At 36.0% G+C, this 21708-nt stretch overlaps 3 protein-coding genes and 1 long non-coding RNA gene across 8 annotated transcripts; 1 reads left to right on the top strand and 3 right to left on the bottom strand.

Moving 5' to 3' along the window:
* Positions 1-250: 250 nt before the first annotated feature.
* lt (vacuolar protein sorting-associated protein light) lies at positions 251-18722 on the top strand. Of its 5 annotated transcripts, none has more exons than XM_043213926.2 (12): positions 251-502; positions 563-691; positions 742-912; positions 965-1082; positions 4960-5313; positions 5384-5711; positions 15371-15439; positions 15500-15901; positions 17577-17763; positions 17821-18054; positions 18108-18234; positions 18286-18722. In XM_043213926.2, exons 1-12 carry the CDS (start codon positions 479-481, stop codon positions 18666-18668), a joined length of 2526 nt encoding a protein of 841 aa, XP_043069861.1. In that variant the 5' UTR covers positions 251-478; the 3' UTR covers positions 18669-18722. The 5 variants fall into 5 exon arrangements, with proteins under 5 accessions (XP_043069861.1, XP_043069862.1, XP_043069863.1 ...); XM_043213927.2 differs by having other exon boundaries at positions 252-502; positions 18108-18225; XM_043213928.2 differs by having other exon boundaries at positions 255-502; positions 767-912.
* Positions 5332-6987, bottom strand: beta3GalTII (beta-1,3-galactosyltransferase 6). The gene has a single exon (XM_017253829.3). The coding sequence runs from the start codon at positions 6908-6910 to the stop codon at positions 5765-5767; it is 1146 nt and encodes a 381-aa protein (XP_017109318.1). The 5' UTR covers positions 6911-6987; the 3' UTR covers positions 5332-5764.
* LOC108124946 (uncharacterized) lies at positions 12964-14456 on the bottom strand. The gene is made up of 3 exons (XR_001773257.3): positions 14191-14456; positions 13758-13848; positions 12964-13594 (listed from the first exon to the last, which is right to left on the bottom strand). It is a non-coding gene; the product is annotated as an uncharacterized lncRNA (long non-coding RNA).
* On the bottom strand, positions 18710-20135 carry RpL5 (ribosomal protein L5). Its single transcript, XM_070276642.1, has 5 exons — positions 20112-20135; positions 20004-20036; positions 19671-19934; positions 19181-19618; positions 18710-18963 (listed from the first exon to the last, which is right to left on the bottom strand). The coding sequence occupies exons 2-5, from the start codon at positions 20004-20006 to the stop codon at positions 18769-18771; spliced, it is 900 nt and encodes a 299-aa protein (XP_070132743.1). The 5' UTR covers positions 20007-20036; positions 20112-20135; the 3' UTR covers positions 18710-18768.
* Positions 20136-21708: the final 1573 nt, after the last annotated feature.

Below are 21708 nucleotides of genomic sequence, written 5' to 3'. Positions count from 1 at the left end.
AAATACCAGAAATTTTCATGGGGATGCCCACCTGCGTCATAGAATGTTTTACAGGCGAAAAGATGAAAAATTGTAATCCCTTTTGACAGGGTATATCACTACTATATCACTATCACTACTTCCAAGGCATTTTGGACCTTTTTTGTTGTAATAATCTAAAAATTCAATGTCAATGCTTGCCATAGTTAAATGCGATGCGCCAAATATTATACATATAATTTAAGTAGAAGAAATTCTTTTTCTCATTTCAGATTTAAGAGACAAACCATTTATTGATGCCAATTGCGCCAATTTAAACAAAAATCATTTTTGGTTTCAGTACTAGGCTTTATAATTGAATATTGGTTCAAGTTTTTATCATCTCTCGACGCCCAAAAATTCAAGTTGGCAATTCTATCAGCTGTGTTGCATTTTGAAAAACATATGGTATACAAATATTTGGTGCTTTGTTCTCACAGCCAAAAAATTAATTTGTAGAATGTCTGAAAAATGTTTTTGTTGCGTGAGTTAAAAACAGGGAGTATTATTGTTGGTATATTGATTTTCTATTTCGCTTTTTTAGAACTCGAAAACTGAGTGTAAACATGGAGAAGAAGAAAATGAACCAAAGTTTAAGTACCAACGCCTAAACAACGATTTGAAAACTATACTTAACGCCGATGCTGTTACATGTACTGCAGTTCACTCAAAGGTAGGGCTGAGCGTATCCCAATTAGTTCGTCCGTCTAACTATCATGTAAGTTTCTTATACTTGGGACTTTTCGAGGTCGCGTTTACTTACTCGATCATCAAGGAAATTCAATTGATTCGAAATTGAGCAAGAGCGGGCGACATACACATCAGGTGGCAGTCAACAAAATTGATGTAGACCCGAAGGGCGAGTACGTTGCCACATGCTCAGACGACGGAAAAGTGAGTAAACAATTAATTTGGGGAGTGTTGCGAATTAATTTCCATGTTGCAGGTAAACATTACGGGATTGTTCTCGAGCTCTATAGACCAGACACTAGATTTACAAAAATGCATAAAAGTGGTCGCCTTGGATCCTAACCCTAAGTCTTGTATTGATCGATTTATAGTGGGTGAGTGTTTTTTTATCATTGTAATAACTCATTTGTTTTTTTTTCTGAGCTTTGCTGCATTGATAACCTTTAATACATTTTATATTCTGGCCGAGGGTATTATAATTTTGGATAAAGTGTGCAACGCAGTGAAGGAGACCTCTCCAACTCTAAAAAGTATATATATTATTTATTAAGATCACCTCCTGAGTTGATTCAAGCATGTAGTGTAGATGTGGGCACGGGCCGGGCTTTTTTCTTGGTCCGCGGGCATACACAGGCCCGGGCTTTAAAATTAAGATTTGTGCGGGCTTTGTACCCGTAAAAACTAGGCCCGTTAAAGCCCGAAATGATTCCCAAATAATAAATAAGTTTTAAACAATGACCCTAAGCGCATTAGCCAAGCGCTAAGCGCTAAGCCAGGTTTCTTCCGGCAATCGCTAATCGCCTAAATACATAATTCCAAAAATGGAATGTTTACTGAATTTTTACATTTTTAGACTTAAGTTTTAGACTGTTTCGAGAAAAACGCGTTTAAAGTTTTAAGATGGCTCTCGTCGTCACCTGACGCTTCAACCATAAATCCGTCTATATCTTCAAGAGTTTTTTAAAGTTTCACTTGAAATTTTAAAGGATTATTCTTCTATAACTATTATATCTTCCAATTAAATAAAAAAAAAAATCGATTTTTTGAAACCGTGAATGGGGGGGGGGGGGGTCCCCTTAAGTTATGCAAAACAAGCTGAGCCGAAGATGATATACCCTTGCAGTTAAAACCGGATATATATCGCAAACATCGAATATAGTTGCCGATCCCTATAAGAAAATCAAAATAAAAACAAGAAAGGAAAGCTAACTTCGGGCGGAACCGAAGTTTATATACCCTTGCAGTTAAAACCGGATATATATCGCAAACATCGGATATAGTTGGCCGATCCTTATGGGAATAGGAATATATAATCCAATTTATTACAATACAAAATCTAAAAAAAAAGTCCCAAACTTCTATCTTCCAAAATACGAAAGTTGATATTTCTACCAAATACCATTTCCGATCGTTCAGTTATATGGCAGCTATGAGATATAGTCGGCCGATCCTAATGAAATTTGGTAGGTTGGATTAACTGACCAAAAATAGAATCTGTATTAAATTCCAGCTTTCTATCTTCAAAAACACGAAAGTTGGGTCATTTCCGATCGTTCAGTTATATGGCAGCTATAGGATATAGTCGGCCGATCCTTATGAAATTTGGCATGACGTAATGTTTTGCCAAAAATAGCTCTCATGTAAAATTGGAACTCTCTATCTCTAAAAACACCAAAGTTATACCATTTCCGATCAATCAGTTATATGGCAGCTATAGGATATAGTCGGCCGATCCCGGCCGTTCCGACTTATATACTGCGTGCAAAGGAAAGAAGGGTGTGTGCAAAGTTTCAAGACGATAGCTTTAAAACTGAGAGACTAGTTTGCGTAGAAACAGACAGACGGACAGACAGACGGACAGACGGACATGCTCATATCAACTCAGGAGGTGATCCTGATCAAGAATATATATACTTTATAGGGTCGGAGATGTCTCCTTCACTGCGTTGCACACTTTTGACCAAAATTATAATACCCTCTGCAAGGGTATAACAATTAAATACAAACCATTTCCGATCGTTCAGTTATAGGGCAGCCATAAGATATAGTCGGCCGATCGTTATGAAATTCGGGACTTTACTTTTACTTTTCCATACTCTCTAACTCTAAAAACACCAAAGTTATACCAAAGATTATAAAGTACATAGATGGGACATCAGGGCCCAAAACGGTCAACTTTTTGCGTCGAGCTTGTTGGTGAGGGGGGAACGCACATGCATACGATTCTATTTTTAGAACTCTTTACATGTATCCGTCAACAAAAATGTGAACCTATGTGTATGTGTGAATGCTCGCACGACGGAGTAAAAATGTTTTGGCTTCCAAATTTCAATTTCGCGTTTCTGTTTTCGATGCGCCGATGTGTTAGTTGGTGGAACAAATTGTATTTTAATTCAATGCAGATCAAGACAGGATGGTAGCGTAATGCATAGAGTAGTTACTCTATGTGTAATTTTTCTGTGTTCAAATCCTTGTTAGGACTTTGAACATTTTCTTTCTTTTATAATTATTATTATTTTTTTTTTAATTGTAATATTTTTCTTTAATTTTACAATTGTAAAATTGTTTAATTCTTCATTATGTCCCGCTAATAAAATGCTAATAAAATGTCAAGGGAGTCCTTCCGGTATTTCGTCATCCGACACGTCCGTCACTTATTTTTACAACTGTAGTAGAATGCAATTAATAAAAAAAAATAATAAAAAAAATAAAAGTAAATCTAAAAATAATCATAAAACTAAAACTTGATCAAAATTGAAACAACCGCCCGCTAATGAAATCGAACCCAGGACCCCATGAATAAGGACCACGCATTATCCATCTAGGCTACCCTCGAAGTTGATTTTATGATACTTAAAATTGGTGTTAAAGGAGGCGCTAGAATCTATAGCAAAAACAGAGTTGACGAGTAAGGATAGTAAAAGATATTTCTGATCTCTTTACTCTTACATTGGTTCGGTTACAACGTTTCAAACTTTCATCGTTCCAAAGATGTTACGATCTAAAAATAGAATTCTCTCTCTCCCTATCTCATCTGCCAGCCGATTGTCGTGGAACCCGCTCTCAAATGTTTTCATTACTACAGCGGGTTCCACGACGGAAAAAATGAAAACATTTGAGAGCGGGTTCCACGACGCGGCCTGCCAAAATGCCGTAGAACCCGCACTTATAGACATTTTTACAGCGGGTTCCACTACGAACTGAGGCGTTGTTAAGGTGATTTTACAATTTTGTATTTTTTTTTATTGGATTATAAATTTAGAAAAATACATTAAAATAATAAAAATATAATGTAAATAGATTTAAAATTAAAAAAAAATGGACTTCCCGAGCCTGGTTTGAACTCATTTTACTTTGCACACCAGCCAAGCACTCTACCACTCGGCTATTCCTTATTCGTTGTCTCGCGAAAAATTTCTCAAACTTAACTTGTCGAGCAATGGAACCCGCTCGTTCCAGCGGGTTCCACTGCTGGAACCCGCCATAGAAAATTTTTCTTTGTATGAGTTGTCCCATCTATGTACTGTATAATCTTTGGTTATACCAATTCCGATCAATCAATTATATGGCAGCTATAGGATACAGTCGCCCGATTCTGGTCGTTCCGACTTATATACTGCGTGCAAATTAAAGAAGGGTGTGTGCAAAGTTTCATAGCTTTAAAGCTGAGAGAGCTAGTTCGCGTAGAAACAGACAGACAGACGGACATTCTCATATCAACTCAGGAGGTGATCCTGATCAAGAATATATATACTTTATAGGGTCTGAGATGTCTCCTTCACTGCGTTGCACACTTTGGGACAAAATTATAATACCCTCTGCAAGGGTATAAACTTCAAAACAATCATAAAGTCGAATTTGAAAAAAACTGGCATTATATTTTTAAGTAAAAAGGGGTCGGCCCACTTGATCGGCTGGCATTCAATTGATTCATCAGAAATGCCAAAAGTTTTTTGTTTTTTCAGTTTGGATTTGGACTTTTTATGCATTCTATATATGACCGACAGACTGTATCCTACAGTTGATATGTTGATATACAAAAACAGAACGATCGGAAGTAACCCAACTTTGTTTTTTTATTATAATAAAACAATTTGATTATGACATTCTTAAAGTATCCGGAAACAGTATTTGATATTTGCGACACATATCCGATCCGAAATATATTAAAATTAAGTGGGTTCCATCCCAAATTTTTCCAAATTACTCATGACCATTTTGCAAACCATACAGTAATTGTTTTTTTTTCAGGTGACGAAAAACTAGTTTTGTACAACAGAAAAATTCTTCCGGGATTTGTGACTAAAGAGCTATGTGTCGTTGAGGGTAGTGTTCTGTCAATTTGTTGGCATTTAAACCTGGTTGCATGGGCAAGTCATTTGGGTGTTCATGTTTTCGATTTGAATGAAGAATGTTCTCTGGGTCTGATTAAATGGGAAGTTCCGCCACATACTCGGCTTGAAAATTTCGACTGTCACTTGCGTTGGGAAAACGAGAACAAGCTTCTTATCGGCTGGGTGGATACCATTAGAATTTGCATAATTCGAAGGCGAAATGCAATCGAAGCTTCATCCAGAAACTTACCAGATTATGTAGTAGATCCAAGTAAGTAAAATTAAGGAGTTACAAATTATAAAATTAAATGTTTTATTATGGTACAATTTATTCTTTGCAGTCTCCACATTTCAAACTAGTTTCTATGTATGTGGACTTGCCCCCCTAACATCAAGTCAACTAGTGGTTCTTGGATTTATTAAGGAAAAAAGCGCCTCACATAAGGCACTGCGCCCCGTACTCTGCGTCATTGAATATAAACTGAATAGCAGCGAAGAATTATGCACGGATAGTCTGAACCTGCGAGGTTATGAAGATTACACCGTTAAAGACTACAGCTTGGGCTGCATAATTGAGGAAAATCTGTATTACATTGTGGCACCTAAGGACATTGTGGTCGCTAGTCTTATCGAAACAGATGATCGTGTCGAGTGGTTGATTAAACACAGGTATGCAGCGATTTTCGTAAAAATTTGGTTTTAAAGAAATTTTACTCCCTATGCTAAGGTACTAAACTGTCGCAACATTTGTCAGCAGTTGTTGTCCAGTCATAGTAGTATTCAAGAATTGAGCTGTGACCATTTCCACTGCATAGTTTACCCTTAAAGATTTGAGCCATCATTTCTGTACTGCGTTTGTGCAAGACTAAGTGATAGGACTTGCATTTTCTCGGTAAAAAAGATGTGTCAAACCGGGGATCGTGCCTTCTATAAACATAGCGCAATGGAGCCAACCATGTTCCAATAGAGACATCTTCAGATGCGTACAGTGATAGAAATTTGGAGCTGTTTGAAATATATTCACATAGTTTGCGGGATAAAACGTATCCACCTCCAAGAGCATATGGCAAGTAGTTTTTGCTTAAATAATAATTGTGCTCCTTCCATTGACCATGAAGCTTAATTGTTGCTCGGCCATTGAAATAGCCCCAATAGAGTTGAGGTAGAGGGTTAGTTCCATACTCTTGCTTTTTACGAAGTAACTTGATGTCATAAGACACCAGTTCATTTATTAGCGTATCGACTTTTACATATGTGTCATCGTCAACTTTCATAAGATAGGAAAATGTAAAATTTTGTGTAAGAACATTTAGAGTTTGGAGAATCTTTTCAGTTAGATTGTAGTAAGTATCGTAGTGCTGTTGCAGTAACAGTAGGTCGTTATGTTTTCCTTGTTCTTTAACTAAATCGTCCTGTATAGTGCTACCCAGCTGCATCGTTCCGATAGCAAACATATGTTTGACTTTAATTCTGCGTCCACTTTTAGGGGAAATAAAATTTCGCATGTTTTTTTTCCAGTTAATATAGTCTTTCAGACTTTTTGCCTGATGTTCAACCAACTCCATCTCCAAATGACCATTGGGTCCATAGTTAGGTAGATATACTAGATCTTCAGGAAAATTGGAATGATAAAGATGCTGATGAGATAGTCGAAGCCATGTGTCGCGAATGGTGTTCCTTTGCTCTATGTTGCGAGGACTGCTTAGAACGAGAACCAAAAGAAAGATGTCTGCATGCGTCGCTACATGGTGTTTACTGTGCTGGGCTGGGCATTTCTCTACAAGAATCAGTATCTTTGTGATAATACTGCCAAAAAAAAAGGCAGCTATTGCCACAAAAATAGTCACAAGGTTATTCAAACGACGCATTTTGAAATAAAAATTTTTGTTTCATAATGGATTAAAATAGGTAATGTGACCACTTTCATGAAAGAAATTGTGTACTCACATATACATATATATATATATATTCTGGTTTTATTTTTAAATAATGTGTGGTCACATTTAAAAGAGCAAACTAGTTTATAAAACGGTAACACTATAATTCATACACTAATAGAGGTGCAGAAACATCGATGTTTGCAGACATCGATGTTTTTAAAAAAACATCGCTGAAACATCGATGTTTTCAAAAATAATTTTATATTTAAAGCCTAGTACTGATTTGACGAAAATCCGCTGTTGAAAATCCGATAACGATATCGCACTTTATTCAGCTACCGAGCTAGTGTGACCAAAAAAATTAAGAAATATGGTAATACTGAACAGCTGTTGTTTGTAAACAAAAAACCAATAAGCAAAAATGAATTCAAATCAATTGGATGTTTGTGTTTTGTTTATGTATTTCGCCGCTAAGGAGCTGATTAAGAAATAGAAAACTGGGTCAAAATCAAAAACAAAATCAATCACAAATCATTTCAATGCCATTTTATGGCATTAAAATGCCCCTTGCGGGTCAAATCCCATATTATGGGCTTCGCCTTGACCGTAAAAATTTATTTTTATTTCTCCTGGCGCGTCGAAAATTTTTCGGGCCGACTATTTTTTTGTTTGATCAATTGACCCTCCATGTCACACCTATAGAAATAAATGAAATTATTTCTTTCAACTCCCCGAGATCAGCTGTTTATTTTTTTTGATCCGGCAACACCATTCAAATCGATAACAAAAATTTTTGTCAACTCAGTACCCGCAAAATCTAGGAGGCAAAAATTTCTTCTTCTTCCTTTTTTTTACACCGTTTTTTTTATATGGAGTTTGACAGCTGTCACTCGATCGACAGCGGATTTTCGTCAACTCAGTACTAAGCTTGAAAATATAATTAACAAGAAAGGAAAGCTAACTTCGGGCGGAGCCGAAGTTTATATACCCTTGCAGTTAAAACCTATATCCGGTCGCAAACATCGGATATAGTTGGCCGATCCTTATGGGAATATAAATATATAATCCAATTTATTTCAATACAAAGTCTTAAAAAAGTCCCATACTTTTATCTTTAAACATACCAAAGTTTTTATATCTACCAAAAACCATTTCCGATCGTTCAGTTATATGGCAGCTATAAGATATAGTCGGCCGATCGTTACGAAATTTGGTAGGTTGGATCAACGGACCAAAAATATAGTCTTTACCCAAGTTCCAGCTTTCTATCTTCAAAAACACGAAAGTTGGGTCATTTCCGATCGTTCAGTTATATGGCAGCTATAGGATATAGTCGGTCGATCCTTACGGAATTTGGCATGTATTATTTTGCCAAAGATAGCTCATGTAAAATTTGAACTCTCTAACTCTAAAAACACCGAAGTTATACGATTTCCGATCAATCAGTTATATGGCAGCTATAGGATATAGTCGGCCGATTCCGGTCGTTGCAAAGGTCGTACTGCGTGCAAAGGAAAGAAGGGTGTGTGCAAAGTTTCAAGTCGATAGCTTTAAAACTGAGATACTAGTTTGCGTAGAAACAGACAGACAGACGGACAGACGTACATGTTTATATCAACTCAGGAGGTGATCCTGATCAAGAATATCGGAGGTCGGAGATGTCTCCTTCACTGCGTTGCACACTTTTGACCAAAATTATAATACCCTCTGCAAGGGTATAAAAAAAAAGTCTTTATAGAATTTGTATTTAAACAAAAAACAATAACAAATTTATTCAAGTAACATATTTAGAGAAATTAATAAAATAAAAACAAAAATTCAGTCCATAGAGATCGGATAAGTCATTTATTAGTAATTCTTATTTATAAACATTAGCTGGTCAACGACTTCGGACTTCAACCGGGTACGGCGATCCGAAATTATTTGGCATGCTTTGCTAAAGGCTCTCTCTGATTCACACGAAGTGGCTGGAATACATAAGAATTTTTTTGTTAGCTCCTTGAAGGGCTACATGTTGTTTGAACACAGCTAGAATTAGAATAATTTATTTTAAAATAATCATAATACACAATTTCTATATTTACCTTCCAAAAATTTAAGGGATCGCAAGTTTCTGGCTCGTTCCCGCTTTCTACGTGTTGCCTGAGCAATATAATTGCGTCAGAACGCGTAATCGTTGTTCTTGAACTTATTTTGAGTTAAAGATTTGTAAAATAGCTCGAAGTTGGATTGGGTGGTGTAGGCGCTATCGACGCTGATGTGGATGGTTCTTGAGCCAAATTTTTAAAAACATTGTGAAGCTCGTCTTCTAATGCTCGATATGCTTGATCGGCATTATTTGTTCTTTGGAAGCCCTGTTTTTTAAACCTGTGGTCAATTAATGTTGCCATCCTAGGAACGGTGCGCGTTTCATAGTGCCCAAAACGATCATTATAGCGATCACTTAAAAAATTGAATGCCAGAATGGCTTCTGCGCTTTTAAAGCTATGTTTATAAGAAAACACTTGTATTTGAATTTCGCAGACAATTGGAATTACGAGGGACATAGTGGGGTACTTCCCGCCCGATATTAATTTTGTGGCACTGTTCCACCTAGTTGGTACCTCTTGAATTAATCCAAGGGGGACTGTCAACATTTGAGCGTCCTTAAAATGCGACAACAGTCTTGCACTTGGTAAGAATGGGTCGAATAATCTCCAATTTGAGAATTTCTTGAACCAGCAAATTAATCGTGTGCGCAAAACATGGAAAATGTTTAATTTGCAAATGTTCGAATGCCTGCTTCATTGTAGCGTCGTTATCTGTAGCTATAGTTACAACTTTATGTAGAAGTTTCCACTAATTTAGTACTTGCCGAATAGTATCAGCGATATTGAGTGCTGAGTGATTTGTGGGCGTCAAAAGACTCGCCGTCGACAAGACCGCTGTAATTAGCTGAAACTTTTTGTTTACAAAGTGGCACGTAACCGTTATGTAAGCTTCATTTGCACGGGAAGTCCATCCATCCGTGGTAATTGCAACGTACTGGACACCTTCGAGCTCACATTCCAGATCCTTTCTTAAATCTTTGTATATCTTAGGTAGCATTACTTCTCTGAAAAAGGTTCTGCTCGGGATTTTATATTTAGGGTCCATGTGCTGCATTAAATTACGGAATCCATCGTCCTCAACCATGGAAAACGGTTGAACGTCCCGTGCTATCATGAGCATTACATATTTTTCCGTTGTTTTTTTCTTTTGGGACTCATACTCCATATTTCGTTGCATCAAACTATCTAGACTTGGTGACTGACCATCTATTTCTAAAACACTATAGTTTGGATGTATACGTTTGAGGTGGTCCATTAAATTAGTTGTGTTTCCTGCCGTTTTAAACGTTTTCCCACAGTGAATGCAGGTGGCCTTAGTCTTGTCCTCGGTTTTCTTAAAGTGCTGCCACACACATGATGTTTCTCGCTTTCTTTTAGGCGACGTACCTTCAATATTTTCCTTCGTTGTACCTATATTATAAAAAATGTACAGATGAGAATTGGCCGCCACACGTGTGGACATATGTACGCAATCAACTACATTGCTTGTAGTTGTCCATGTACTGTGTAGTTTTTAATTTACTTACGGTTCAAGAACTTATCCATCGTTGAAACTGAATCAGCATCGCGCCTACACCACCAATATCACTTTCTATAAGTATAAGTAAATAATTAAACATTATTATTAACAAAATAAGTAAAATGTTACAAAATATGAACCGGTACTGATATAGAATTGAATGGCGTTGCCGGATCAAAAAAAAATAAACAGCTGATTTTGGGGAGTTGAAAGAACTAATTTTATTTATTTCGATAGGTGAAACATGAGGGGAAAATTGATGAAACGAAAAAATAGTCGGCCCGAAAAATTTTCGGCCCGCGAGGATAAAGTCAAGCTAATTAGTGCGGTCAAGGCGAAGCCCATAATGTGGGATTTGACCCACAAGGGGCATTTTTATTCCATAAAATGGCATTGAAATGATTTGTGATTGATTTTGATTTTGAACCAGTTTTCTTTTTCTTAATCAGCTCCTTAGCAGCGAAATACATAAACAAAACACAAACATCCAATCGTTTTGAATTCATTTTTGCTTTTTTGTTTTTTGTTTACAAACAACAGCTGTTCAGTATTACCCTTTTTCTTAATTTTTTTTGGTCACATTAGCTCGGTAGCCGAATAAAGTGCGATTTCGCTAGCGGATTTTCGTCGTCAGAGTACTAGGCTTAAAGCGTAGTACTGAGTTAACGAAAATCCGCTGTCGAACGAGTGACAGCTGTCAAACTCCATATAAAACAAGAAAGGAAAGCTAACTTCGGGCGGAGCCGAAGTTTATATACCCCTGCAGTTAAAACCGGATATATATCGCAAACATCGGATATAGTTGGCCGATCCTTATGAATACATCATAATAAAACCAATTAACTAAAATAAAAAATCTTGAAAAAGTCCCAAGCTTCTATCTTCAAAAATAAGAAAGTTGATATTTCTACCAAGTACTATTTCCGATCGTTCAGTTATATGGCAGCTATAGGATATAGTCGGCCGATCCTAATGAAATTTAGTAGGTTGGATCAACTGGCTAAAAATATAATCTGTACCAAGTTTCAGCTTTCTATCTTAAAAAACACGAAAGTTGGGTCATTTCCGATCGTTCAGTTATATGGAAGTTATAAGATATAGTCGACCGATCCTTATGAAATTTGGCATGTCGTAATGGTTTGCTAAAAATAGCTCTCGTGTCAAATTTAAACTCTGTAACTATAAAAACACCAAAGTTATACCATTTCCGATCAATCAGTTATATGGCAGCTATAGGATATAGTCGGCCAATCCGGGCCGTTCCGACTTATATACTGCGTGCAAAGGAAAGGGTGTGTGCAAAGTTTCAAGACGATAGCTTCAAAACTGAGAGACTAGGTCGCGTAGAAACGGACAGACAGACAGACGGACAGACAGACAGACATGCTCATATCAACTCAGGAGGTGATCCTAATCAAGAATATATATACTTTATAGGGTCGGAGATGTCTCCTTCACTGCGTTGCACACTTTTGGACAAAATTATAATACCTTCTGCATGGGTATAAAAAACGGTGTAAAAAAAGGAAGAAGACATTTTTGCCTCCTAGATTTTGCGGGTACTGAGTTTACACAAATTTTTGTTATCGATTTGAATGGTGTTGCCGGATCAAAAAAAATAAACAGCTGATTTCGGGGAGTTGAAAGAAATAATTTCATTTATTTTTATAGGTGAGACATGGAGGGTCAATTGATCAAACAAAAAAATAGTCGGCCCGGAAAATTTTCGACGCACCAGGAGAAATTAAAATTAATTTCGGCGGTCAAGGCGAAGCCCATAATATGGGATTTGACCCACAAGGGGCATTTTAATGCCATAAAATGGCATTGAAATGACTTGTGATTGATTTTGTTTTTGATTTTGAACCAGTTTTCTTTTTCTTAATCAGCTCCTTAGCAGCGAAATACATAAACAAAACACAAACATCCAATCGTTTTGAATTCATTTTTGCTTATTTGTTTTTTGTTTACAAACAACAGCTGTTCAGTATTACCATATTTCTTAATTTTTTTGGTCGCACTAGCTCGGTAGCTGAATAAAGTGCGATATCGTTATCGGATTTTCAACAGTGAATTTTCGTCAACTTAGTACTAGGCTTAAGAGAAAAAAATTTACGGACCGAAAAATTTTCGGCCCGCGAGGATAAAGTCAAGCTAATTAGTGCGGTCAAGGCGAAGCCCATAATATGGGATTTGATCCACCAGAGGTATTTTAATTCCATAAAATGGCATTGAAATAATCAGCTAATCAGCTCTTAGCGGTAGGGATGTCGAATTTTTTAAAATTATCGTATCGATAATATTTTCTGTTTTAAAAAAATATCAAAATGATATAAATATATATCGCTACAAAAAATCGATATATCGATGTTTTTGATATTTTTTTTAGTTTCCTAAAAAGTTTTTTAGAATATAAAATAATAGAAATAAAACACAGAAATTATTATTGCTGTTTAGTTTTTCTCATCTTTAGTTTTTTAAATCCATAAACATAACATTTGAAAATCATAAAGAAAAATATAACATAAAGAAAAATATAACATAAAGAAAAATAATATTCTATTTCATTATAGTCTTTGCCTGAGATTCGAGTTCTATTCATAAAAATAACATAAAATTTATCTTAAATTAAATTCAAAGTTCTTATATAATAAAAAAATAAGGAGATTGTATTCCATTATACAGTCTTGGTCTTGTATAAAGTTAGTGCCAATATTTGGCATTAATAGACTTTAAAAATACCCGTTGCGTTATGTGATTATCAGTCATTCGACTCCTTGAATCACAAACGACGCATTTTATAGCCGAAGCCAGTCTCTCCGAAGGCACTGAACTCCCAGGTGTAATTAGGTATTTCCGGGCGAGTTGATATAATCCTGGCATAGCCACCTTGTGTGCATTCCAAAATGTTAGGGGATTACTTTCCCATGATGTTTGGGGCAAACTGAGATATAATTTTAGCTCGCTGTGATCAGAGTTTTGCAAGGAAAGGCCCTTTAAAATTGACCTATTGTGGGCCTCCATAAAATCGACACACTGTTCCTCTGCATTGTCATCAGAAATCTGTAATAATTTAAAGGAAATTAATATATACTTTATTTTTGCTTCGGAATAATAAATAAATTATTAATGAATTAATTACGTTGAGTTATTATTATTATTAATGTAAATGTAAGTATTACTATTAAATTATATACATGATTACGAACTCTAAAATTTGACATACCGGGGTTTCCTTTGAAAAGGTAGAAATTTCGTTCAACAAATCATTTGTTGCCTCCTGTACCCCGATGGGTGATATGTACATTTTTTTAAATCTTGGATCAAGAAAAGATGATTTCACCAATATTTTATTTGATTCAAGTGTAAATTTTATTTTACAGTGTAGTGTAGATTTTATTTCGTGTGTGTGAAATTTTGCGACATTTTACTGCGAAATCTACATTTTTTTTCACACACACGAAATAAAATCTACACCTTCGCGGTAAAATGGCGCCAAATTTCGGCGTCATGTTGTACACATAAATATATATATTAGCGGTGCCCACACAAATACATTTACATATGTGCACAATTATACTGCGAATTTCTTTTCACACACACAAAAACACTGAAAAGAAAACGCTATTTTATATATAAATTTATTAATATGTACAAACCTTTTTTTGCTGACACTTTAAAAAAAATTCGTTATGTTTATTTTTAACATGTGACGTCAAATTTGTGGTGTTTCCACTTGTTTTTACCATTTTATTGCACAAATTACACTTTGCTGTTCCGTTTTTTATTTCACTATAATTCTTTTTTATTAGCTTTATGTCCATTTTTCTCACACCGCCGATCTTCACTTTTTTCAATTTGATCAAAGAGTGACCAACGCAGAAATATCAGATAATATCAAAAAAAACTATCGCACACTCGATATTTGGGGGAAAAAAATATTACGATATAAATATATTATTTTTCCCAAAAAATATCGATATATTGATATTTCGATATATTATCAACAACCCTACTTAGCGGCGAAATACATAAACAAAACGCCAAAATCTAATCGGTTTGAATTCATTTTTGCTTATTTGTTTTTCGTTTACAAACAACAGCTTTTCAGTATTACCCTTTTCCTTAATTTTTTTGGTCACACTATCTCGGTAGCCAAATGAAGAGCGATTTCGCTAACAGAGTCAGAGTACTAGGCTTTAAACTAAATTGTTTTTTATTTATTCTTTTATTTTTTTATGGTCACCCACCAAAAAATAAGAATTAAACAGAATTTATGGTTATTCACATTTTAAATTTCTATGACAAATATTTTCATATTTTTTGTTTAGGCCAACTAAATTTTATATCTGTCACATGTATGAGGCATATAGCTGATATGTCATGTCAGAAAGTAGTACTTATTTATTTATTTATTATTTTTTTATTAATAAAAACAAAAATTATTATTATGTGTAAAAAGTATTATAACCTAAAAAAAATTGCATAGGATTACATCCTATAGCTGCCATATATCATAACAATCGGAAATGACCCAACTTTCGTGTTTTTGAAGATAGAAAGTTGAAACTTCTTACAGATTATATTTATGGCCACCTACCAAATTTCATAACGATCAGTCGACTATATCTTATAGCTGCTATGTATATAACTGAACGAAGACAGAAGCTTAGGACTTTTTTTTAGCTTTATTATAATAAATTGGTTATATTATGATATTCTCATAAAAATCGAGATATTCTCATAAGCTTTTACTGCAAGGGTATATCAACTTCGGTTCCGCCCGAAGTTAGTTTTTCTTTCTTGTTTATTATATTTTTACCATTAAATGTTTTTAAGCAAATACAAAGAAGCAATTGAGGTGGTCACAAAACACGGAGGAAGCATGCCGATCTTAACTATTGCCAAGTAAGTTCCAATTTAATGCTACGTATTATTAAAATATATTTGGACATTTTGGCCCTACAGACTTTATATAAATTACTTGCTGGCGAGTAAGGAATATGAGACTGCAGCAAAACAATGTCAGCTTAGGCTTGGCAACAATAAATCTTTGTGGGAAGAAGCTGTGTGCAAGTTTATACGATGTCAGCAGCTACGGTCTGTTAGCGCGTACCTTCCCACGTCTGAAAACTGCGAACTCGGTCCACATGTATATGAAATGGTTCTGTTTGAATTTTTAGAGTTAGACGCCCAAGGCTTCCTAAATCTCATAAAAAAATGGCCATCGCGTTTATATAATAGTCAAAGAGTCATCGACGCTGTTAAAGCAAAATTTAAGGACGCGAATGATAATGAACTGTTAGAATCACTTGCGCTGCTTTACTCCTACCAAGGGGATTACGAGCGAGCCTTGCCAATTTATATCAAGTAAGTAAAAAAACTGGCCTAAAAATACAGAAATGTTATTCTTTTTTTATTTGAGATCTAGTGATCTTTTCATTTTCAAACGTTATCATCTTACGCATTTAAGCTAAAAAAAAAGAACACGTGCTATGAATTTCTTATACGAGGTACTCGTAGAGTGCAAGGGTATATTGTATTCGTACATATATTCTTGATCAGCATAAACTACCGAATCGATACAGCCAAGTCTGTCTGTCCGTATGAACGAATCGAACAATTGTTTAAAGAGTTATAGATTTTGTATTCGGCTTCTCTACTAAATGGCTTTAGTAACGGTATTATAATTATAATAACAGAGGGTAGAGTGAAGGAGACATCTCTGACCCTAAAAGAGTATATATTATTCATCAGGATCACCTCCTAAGTTGATATGAGCATGTCCGTCTGTCTGTTTCTACGCAAACTAGTCTCTCAGTTTTAAAGCTATCAACTTGAAATAAGGCCTTTCATAACGATCGGCCGACTTTATCTTATAGCTGTCATATAACTGAAAGATCGGAAATTGCCTCGGATTTTTAAACTTTTTTTTAATGTTTTTTATTTACTTTTAAGGTAATTATACAAGCGATGTAGAAATAACCCACTGTTTATGCGACACATTCATTTCGTGATTTTATTTTAGTATTGATGCCAGCCGGATAAAATTAGGTATTTTAGTTTATTTAATTTTAGTATTTTATTTTATTTTATTAAAACAAACCAAGCAACGCGATAACAATAAATTTTTCAATTACAATCGGCAAATAACCTGAAAATTAATTTTCAAAGTTGCTGAGTGGAAATTTTATTCATTTTTAACATTTATCCACGGCGTTGCCACCTTATTTGTATAGCTTTAAGTTTGCCTTGGGGCTGAAATCATAGTCAACTTTTGTGTTGCTGGATTCTTGAAATGAATTTGGTCTCGTTTATGCACACATGCATCGGCTGAAAACGCAGTAGTAGATAATTAGAAACGCCAATTAAGCAAAAAAAAACAGTATGCTATAACTTTTGTGTTTTTGAAGATAAAAGGTTTGAACTTTGTTTTGATTTTATTTTTTGCAATTGATCCGACCTACCGTATTTCATAAGGATCGGCCGTCTATATTCTATAACGACCGAAAATGGTATTTGGTAAAAATGTTAACATTGGTATTTTTGAAGATAGAATCTTGGGACTTTTTTTAAATTTATTATTCTAATAATTTGTTTTTATTATATAATTCTCATTAGTATCGGCATACCAAATGCGACACTTGCGATATATGTATGTGTATTCCATCTTAATTGCAAAGTAAATTTGGCTCCGCCCGAAGAACATGAAATAATACTAATTTTAAAATTTAAAATCGATTTGATCGATCTTTTCAGAAATAAAATGAAAAGAATCGATTCTCCAAAAGTAGAATCGTTAACAGCTCTATTTCATTGGGCAGCTATCTTGGACGTTATAAAGAAATTTATTTTTTCGATGTCACTCGCGACATATGTAGAATGGAAAATTCGGACGGCAACAATATTTTTGTGTTAAAATCATTTGATGATTTCGAGCCCAACTCTATGTTTGGTCTTAGAACCTATTCTTAAAATAAAATCTTAAATTAAAAAAGAAATTTTTAGCCTATCTATTTGAAAAATTTTAAAACTTTTTTTGTAGATTGAAAAACAAAGATGTCTTTGAATTAATTCGTTGTTATGAACTTTACAACGTTTTATCAAAATTTATCGTTCCACTTATTGAATTGGACCGTGAGCAGGCGTTTAAAATACTTCTAGATAAAAATAAGATTCAACCGGAGGTTGTTGTCCATCAGCTGGAAGGAAAACAAGAGTATCTCTACTGGGTTTGTTTATTAAGTTTTTCTATGCATTAATATCATTAATCCATTTAATATTTGCAGTATTTGGACTGTTTGCTAAACATTGACAGCAATAATGAGTTCCAACATAAGTTAGTTTTCCTTTACGCCAAGTATAATCGTGACAAACTCTTACCGTTTTTGCGACGATCAAACAAATATGTAATACAGAAAGCACTTGCCATCTGTGACAAGGAAAAGTTTAACGAAGAAAGGGTCTACCTATTGGGTTGCATGGGTGAAGCAGCAAAAGCTCTGAATATTATAATTCACGATGTAAGAAAATTTCAGCCTTAAACGAATTGTATTATGTATTTTTAAATTTATAGATGAAAAATATTCAAGTGGCTATAGAGTTCTGCAAAGATCATAAGGACAACGACCTGTGGAGTTTGCTTATAGATGAATCAATAAATAAACCGGAAATAGTGACAACACTATTGGACGGTATTATGGGTATGATATTACAGTTATTGATTTCCCAATACATTTTTTTTATTTTTTTAGATTATGTCAACCCCGAAGTCGTGGTCAGAAAAATTAAATTGGGTCAGAAAATCCCCAATTTACGAAAATCAGTCGTAAAATTGCTTTGCCATTACAATTTACAAAAAGAGTTGCTATCTTCAACCCACCTTATACAACTTAAGGATTACTTTGACACTAGCTCAGAGATTATAGTTGTCCAACGGCGTGGTTTCCAGATAACCTACGATCAACCATGTACGAAATGCTGTAGTGCAATACACACAAAAAATGCGGCGCAAAATGTTGTAGCCGGATTTAAATGTGGCCACATCTACCACAACTCGTGCTCGCTATCTCACTGCCCTTATTGCAAAGAGTGCCGAATATGGGATTCCGACGAAACCGAAAAGTTACATATGTAGTGATAACTGCTTTCTTTGATCTACCTTCAAATAAATATGCATTTTTCTTTAAAAGTGTTTATTTTTCTTCACGCTATACATAAACGGATGAAAAACTTATTCAAGCCTCAGTTTCAGACTGAAGCTTGGCCACATACGCCGCCTTGTGAGCGGCAATCTTGGTCTTGCGCTGCTCGTTTGTGAGTTTCTTAGCATTCCACCTCTTCTTCGTAACACCGGCAGCCTTTTTAGCGGTGACCTTATGGGTGGGGTCGTTACGAATGGCCTGGTGGGCTTTTTTATAGATATCTTCAAGCTAAAATTAAAGTTTAAATGGTTACTTCCAGTACTAAGAGTAGGAATAAATAATTGTGCGACCGTAACAGGAAATTTTGTCTATTAAGAGACTAAACTTCGAACACGGGTCACTTGCTTTATGTAGTCCATCTTTGGCACAGCCAGCGTTGTGGGATGCAAAATGCAGCTGCAATTTAAAAAATGGACGTGTTCAAAGCGTAATTTTTTGTACTTACATCGTCAGCACGAATTCCCAGCTTTATGTAACGGCTAAATTGGCGCTTAAAGCTCTCTTCATCCTCCTCTTCCAGAGTACGCATGTAATCTGCAACATGCTGCCCAAAGATGTGAGCTCGGTGCACATCTGCATTAAAGCTCTTGGTCTCAGCAGAGTAACCAGGGAACCGCTTAACAGAATGGGGAATATTTAGTCCACCATCAACAGCACCTTTCATGGCACCAAACACACGAGCTCCAGTTGTAGTGCGCGCCAAGCCGACATCCAAAAAGCAACGGAATGCTCCTGGTCCGTCGTCGACCGGCTCTACATTAAATTCCTCGCCAGTAACCTCAGTGCATCCAGCGTAAAGAGAGTCCAAACCCAACTTGTTGAGCACACGACGAGCTACTAGCAGACCAGTGCAGTAAGCAGCAGCATAGTTAGTCAGGCCAACCTTCAACGAATATTTCAGTGCCGCAATTAATGTGTAAAATATTGAATCTTACCTGAATGCCGTATTTGGGTAGCTCGTGTGAATAGGCTGCGCAAACGACGCGGTCTCCCTCAATTCGTGCATATGCAATCTGCACAGTTATATCCTTGTTGGATAGGCGCACAATAAGACGGTACTTCGGCGTGTTGTACTTGTTCTTGTCTTGAAAAGTCAAGCGCTTCCTGGCATAGTAATCGGTTTTACCCTCACGACGCCTGCGGAACTTAACCTGGTAGCGCTTGAAGTACTGCTTGTTCTTGACTACCTTAACGAAACCCTACAAATTTAAATTTTATATTATATATTACTTACATTTTGCACTTGTATTTAAAATTTTAGCACTTACCATTTCAAACTTTGATCACCGCTTGCGATATTTCTAAAATGGAACAAGAGGAATAAAAAAAAAATTAATACTAAATAAAACGTGGCGTAAAATTTCTCACGTACGTACCTCGCCGGAAACGGATAGAAAAAGAAGGAAACTAAATAATGTGACCAACTGCAGCGTGACCCCAGCGATAACGATACACTTTACCGATAACGATTAAGAACAAGGTATGGAAGAAAGAAAATATATTTGAATGGTACGCTACATGCGTATGCTTGCGTCAATGTTTTTGGGGCTCTATCTTAGCCATTTTTATACATTTCCACCCCTTAGTAAAAGGTTGGGATTAGTATCATGAATTACGTATTATTTCTAATTGGTGAACCCACCAGTGAATACATAAATACCAAAGATATGTACAAATTATGTATGTACAAATTTGTTTAAAATATACCGCAAGGTATAAAATATATCAAAACAGCGCACTTGCTAAAAGCAGGTTAATTATTAATTATACCAATCCTGAATATTTAATATTAATAATATTCAATTAATCAGCACCTCACCGAAAGCCCCCTAATTAATAAATAGATGGGATATCTCATGAATGCCACCTACAAAATACATCAGTGTGGTATATATTTACATATATACCAGAGAAATACTTTTATGTACAATTTGATTAAAATATACCGCAAAGTATGAAATCTATCAAACAATGATCAATTATGGTCAAAATGGTCAGGAAAAACCTATACCAAAAGCCAATAAAAAATTTTTTTAATAAAGTTGATTAAATTTTAAATTTTGAATTAAAGAATGTTGGGAACACATTTTTTAGATCCATTTTCTTTTAACATATATTACAATTGAAAATATACAAAATATAATACAAATTTTATAATCTCTTATTTCAGAGGCCTTTCCAGATACAATACAAATTATCCCTTGTTCGCCAAAATGGCTTTGCCCTGGATCCTTTTTGCTCCTCCTGGTTTCCGCTCGGCCCCGTTGCTCCGTCACCGCTGCTGTTCCTCTGCCTACGTTGCCGTTGGTTCCATAAATGTCGCCATTTCGCTGGCTGCACGCAGGTCTTCCTAACTTTCAGAACACACCCTTGGGTCGTCTGCGACTGCCCAAAGACTGCGAGCAGCGCTCTTCCGCTTCGTTTCACCAGGGAAACACCGCGCATACGCGCAAGCAATTCTGGATCGGAAGTTAGCTGCTGACTGTCGCCTTCGCTACACCGGAGAAACACCGCGCATATGCGCTTGCGAGACCGGATCGGGAGGTGGCCGGTGATTGTCTTGCCTCCACTATACCTGCAAACACCGGGAAATACCGCGAAAACGCGCTAGCGAGTCCGGATCGGGAGTTCCTTGACAAGTGACCGGGTTGTTCCCGATCAGTTTCTTAACTCGGCGTGAGTTCATGAGCCGGCCTATCCTTGTTAGACTTGTCCTTTCTTCACTTCGTAGGAAGGCTACCTGCCGTGATCGGGAATGACCCAACTTAACTCTGATACCCTGGGCTTTAAAGGAACCGTCCTTCAACGGATCCTTTCTTAGCTCGTCTTTCACATTCTACTCTCGTTGGGCTGTTGGACTCTCCAAAGGCGGTCCTCCATTTTAACGCTACAAGCTTCCTAAAAAGACTCGTCACGATTCGCTCCAATGGGCCTCCATATATACTGCTTGGACCGCCCATTAATCCTCCTATA

Source organism: Drosophila bipectinata, chromosome 2L, assembly GCF_030179905.1.
Source record: "Drosophila bipectinata strain 14024-0381.07 chromosome 2L, DbipHiC1v2, whole genome shotgun sequence".
Lineage (NCBI taxonomy): Eukaryota > Metazoa > Arthropoda > Insecta > Diptera > Drosophilidae > Drosophila > Drosophila bipectinata.
The sequence above is the reverse complement of the archived record's forward strand: the minus strand, read 5'-3'. Positions and strand labels throughout refer to the sequence as shown.